General features: G+C 50.3%; 1 protein-coding gene across 1 annotated transcript in view; it reads right to left on the bottom strand.

Annotated features, from left to right (window-relative positions):
• Positions 1-2,298: 2,298 nt before the first annotated feature.
• The window catches only part of macroh2a1 (macroH2A.1 histone), an 11,335-nt gene continuing 8,869 nt past the window's right edge, over positions 2,299-4,764 (bottom strand). The window contains 2 exon segments of the mRNA XM_068745047.1: positions 2,299-3,776; positions 4,391-4,565. Coding sequence (XP_068601148.1) covers positions 3,611-3,776; positions 4,391-4,565 — 341 coding nt within the window. The 3' untranslated portion in view covers positions 2,299-3,610.

The raw sequence follows: 4,764 nt of genomic DNA, 5'->3' as shown, positions 1-4,764 counted from the left end.
GAAACTTCAAAAGGAAATACCGAGACCTTCTCATGACGTGAGACGGGTGGGACTTGTCCATCTCCTGGTGGGGTGTCCTCCTCTCTGCAAGCTGCGGGACCTTCCTGACGTCCTGAGGATGGGGGGGGGGGGGGGGGCACACTGGTGTCGACAAGTGAGGAGGGAAACCTGAGAAGGTGAGGAAGAATTTCAGACTCAGCAGGTCTTCTGTGTTTAAGGATTTGACCTGAGCTGTTCACTACGGTGGCCAGGAGGTTCAAACCACCTTTACTTTATCTCTCTCTCACACACACACACACACACACACATTTGAATTTACATTTCAGAAAACAATCTAATGGAAAGGGAGCGTCCCAAATCCGGGGTTGACCCAGAAGTGACCCGGAGGTTTTTGATGATGGACGACGATGGACAGCGTTTGTAAAAGTGTTTTCAGTGTGTAAATCCGTGTAAATCCGTCTCTAAAGTTCTTGGTAATTATCAAGTCCTCCTTGCGCTCTTGGTTCTGGCCCACATGAAGGCCGGCTGCGACCAGAAACAAGCAGCGATTACTGTTTAACAGTCGCCAACCACCAACCACGCTCGGAAATAAACGCCTTTTCCTGCTCCACCACGGCGGCCGTCTGCTGGACCACCTCCACGCCGGTGGCGTCTTGCGTCCCCGCTGTCTCCCAGCGTCTCTCCTGAAATACGTCTTTCTCACAAACCCCCATCGCTGTCAATCAAAGGCTTCAAATCCAACACAGTGTTTTTACTACGATGACCTAAAACAGGATGCAGCATCGCCCAGATGTATTTGCCCCGCCTCCTCCTTTGACCCGTGTGATCCCCGAGGACCGACCGTCTCTGTGGTCGGCACCGGGCCGACGTCAGCTCTCGGGTCAGAACTGTGACTGTCCCGGGCCGCCGGAGGCCGCTACGAGGCGCCAGCCATGGAGACTTTCCTCTCTTGAAGTCGGGGAGCAGCTCCTTACCCCTCATCTCCTATCCTCTCCTCCTTGACCCCCCCCCACTGTTTGCTTTACTTTAATTTCTGTTTTTTCTCCCCCCTCCCCCGGCAATTTTTTCGTGCGAAGAATAAAATTTCATCTACGCGGGCTCTGGGAAAAGCGGCCCTTTGATTGGCCCTCGCCTCGTACAGATGCTTTGAATTTGGGGGGCTTTTCTGCCGCTGAAGAGAAGAATGGAAGGATGGAGGCATGGATGGAGTGGCGGTGGGAGGGGCTGAAACCTGGCTGTATTTCCTGTGGATTAGGCTTCAGATGGGCGCCCTCAGAGGGGGTCCAGGTCCCGGCCTCCCTGAACGGCTGGGAAACTGACCCCCATATGACTCTGTAGGTTGTTTGTGACCTGCCAACATGGAGCTCTGGGACAGGACCGGGGTCGGGCCCCGCCTACACAGCGACTGATCTGGGTACGGTTCAACTACGCATAGACAGCGAAAGAACCCCCACCCAATGAAGGAAATCACTTCTATGGAAACCGAGAAGAGAACTTCAAGAGCGCAGACAGAACAGACTGTCCGTCTGTCTGCACCAACTCCGACGGATCCAGAGTCTATAACTGGAGGACATAAAGTCAGTTCATCTGCAGTCACTTACCTGTGAGGGGGGGTGACTTCAGGAGCAGCTCTGTAGCACTGGCGTAGCTTCTCCTACAAGGTCGTGCTGCATCTCCAAGCCGTGACCCCCCCTCAGAGTTTCTCCACCTGCAGGACGAGCTTCGACGGACACGTCAGCGTTGGGATCGTCCGAAGCCTCCGATCATCCGTCGAAACACATTTTGTGATTCCTCCTAATCGTTCTGCGTCGTTGGCGTCCGATGCTGCGGCGAAATCAAATTGTAATTTAACTCCAAATCCCGGCCAGGTGTTAAAAGCTTTATATCAAAGATTGATTGACTTTGGTGACTTATCCGACTGATATATTCATCTATAGTCGTGATGCACTATGAGACCAGGAATCAGCCAGATCCATGAGGGAGCAGGAGCTGGTGGAGACCAAACAGAGTCGGATTCCTGTCTACAGAAGCTGTGCTGCCACCAAGTGGTCAAAAAGTCACGACTGCAGGAAAGATTGCCAAACTTCAAATGGAGCGAAAGATCAATAGAATCTAAGAAGTAGATCGCTATCCTGCAGGCGTCTCTGGTCCCAGCTACCCGTTAACCGACCCTAACTGGACCCCTAACCGGACCCCTAACCGGACCCCGGTTACAAACTCTGCGTAGCCGCAAGTCATCCTTCTGCCATTTGTTCTGCAGCATTTCAAATTACGCTCACTTTAACGCTGAGACAGATTTATTATAACAGAATCAGGACACACACACACACACACCCGATGAAACCAAAACCATCAAGAGGATTTCAAGAGAAACAGAACAATGTTTTTTTGGGAAGGCATTTTATTACCGGAGTGTGGACAGATCTTTATCAGGATCATCAAATGTAGCGATTCTTTAGAAAGCATTGAACTTTTTTTTTTTCATAAGAAAGTTGGTCTTTGAAAAGTCCAAATGCAGCAGAACAGTCTGGTTCTTCTTTTATGGTTGTCAGTCCCAATTCTAATCCAACTCAAATTGACCAGCGCCTGCATGAAGAGGCCTGCAGCTGCCCCACCCCCACCATTCCTGATTCCGTGGAGCCATCTAGTGGTGGATGACTGAACAGCAACCCGAACAAACAGCCGAGTTTCGACAAGCAGCAACAATCACGTTGCTTTTAGAACATAAACATAAAACAATTACGCTTTGCTTCCAGGTCACCTGATCATTAAGGCTAAAAAATTAAGAGAAAATAAAAATCTGTTAGTCAAATATTTTACTATAACATTTCACAAATACTTCATCTATGTCAACACTCACAGGAATACACAATATAATCCCATCAATGGGCTCCAATCTGCACCGCGACCGTTTCAGGAGCCGACCAATAAATGCTAGAAAACATAATTTTTTCCATCCGATTATTTCCTTTTTTCTTGGGGGGGGGGGGTAAAGGTCTCTGCAGCACACAAGGAAACCTTTTTTCCTTTGTGAATATAGGAATTAGAAACACACAACACGAGAACAGAACAGAACTTTACGAGTCCACCAACAGCCCGGAAGAGCAAACTTTAACCTTTTCTTTAACTTTTAGCGACAGATGTTCCAAAACGCGATGTTCCAAAACGCGTCGTGTTTACGAGAGCAACGGGAAGAGAAGAGAAGAGCGGCTGTGCCATCCTTCCTCCCTTCGCATGCATGAACCCGTATATATACTGGACTTCTGTGGAAGCCTGATTGCTGAGGTGCAGCCATCGCTCATGAGCAACGTCTTTACCATATATACCATGAAAATGAAATCTTTTCCACTGGTAGAATCTGTTTAACGCGGCACCGTCCCTATCAGAGGATCAACGGATGAGCAGCGCACTCTTCCGCCCAAGTAAGAAATTAAAAACAATGTCGCAAAAATACAAACGTAATGCAAAAAACAAGGTCCCGGCCAATAGAACGCTTCTTCTTCATATTAAACAGACCACTAATAAACACCTTCTGGTTTCCCTGAAAGAAAGAAAAAACCCCAACAGAACAGGGCAAGAAGGAAAAGAAGGGGGAGGGGGGGGCAGCCTCTTAGCTCGTCTCCAGTTTGGCCATTTCCTGCACGTAGATCCCGATGCTCTCGCTGTCGAACAGGACGAAGTAGACGGTCTTGATGGTGGAAGACATGGTGGCAACGAAGTAGCTGGAGATGGCCTTCAGGATCAGCTGGGCCGCCGTCTGCTTCGGGAATCCATTCCTGACAGAGCGAGAAGGGCCTGTTGAGTCGAGTCACGCCACGGAGACTCCAGCGTTAGAGGCTAGGTCAGAATGTCGACGTGTGAAAGCATGGAATTGTCCTTTTAATCCACGACATTTCTCTAATCCAGATTAACAGCACCTCGTTTGGCGCAGATTTCCTCTCAAATTCAGCAGAGATGTCAGGACCCGCCAATCGCCACCTCCGATTGGCGTACTGTCAAACTCTTAACCTGACCCCCAGCCAATCATCGTCCTTCAGGATTAATCCTCGCTCCAGGGCAGCAGGGCTCCTCCTCTCAGCACGATGAAGACGAAGACGAAGCCCGTCTTCCAGGTCGTAGCCCGACTTACTTCAATTATCTCGTACATCAAATACCCCCCCCCCCTCAAACCACCAAAGAACACCCCCGATTATTTGTTTGTGTTTGTAACTCATTGAGGAGATGGGATGGATGGATGGATGAGGAGATGGGCGGAGTCACGGCACCCAAAGTGTCTGACCAACCTCAGAAACTGCTCTTAGCGTTTCCGAATCATTTCTAGACTCCGTTTTTATAAAGAAAACCGTCTCCTGATTGTACGGTCACCGGCGCTACGGCCAGCGTTTCTCACCTGCCGCTGCCGATGGACGGGAACGCCACCGACTTGAGCTTCTTCTCGTCGGCCAGAACCAGGCAGTTCTTCACCGTCTTCTCCAGCAACTCCTCACACTTGTCTGAGCCCCAGCCCGGACTGTTACAGTGGATGACGTACTTAGCAGGCAGGCCGAAGCCCCCGGTCATCACGGCTGAGGGATGAAGACGAGAGAGGAAGAACAGTGAGTGCTCGTCATCCTCTTCAAGCCTGGACGAGCGAATATTTCTGCCTTCGGTCTTGGATCAGTCCAGCAGCTGTCAGAGCATAAAGAATAACGCCCCCCCCCCCACAGCTGACCTCTGCAACAATCCTTTTAGCAGAGCACTGAACTCCCCCCCCGGACCGCCCCG

The sequence above is a fragment of the Brachionichthys hirsutus genome, chromosome 10, assembly GCF_040956055.1.
Source record: "Brachionichthys hirsutus isolate HB-005 chromosome 10, CSIRO-AGI_Bhir_v1, whole genome shotgun sequence".
NCBI lineage: Eukaryota > Metazoa > Chordata > Actinopteri > Lophiiformes > Brachionichthyidae > Brachionichthys > Brachionichthys hirsutus.
This window is presented reverse-complemented; position numbering and strand designations above follow the sequence as displayed.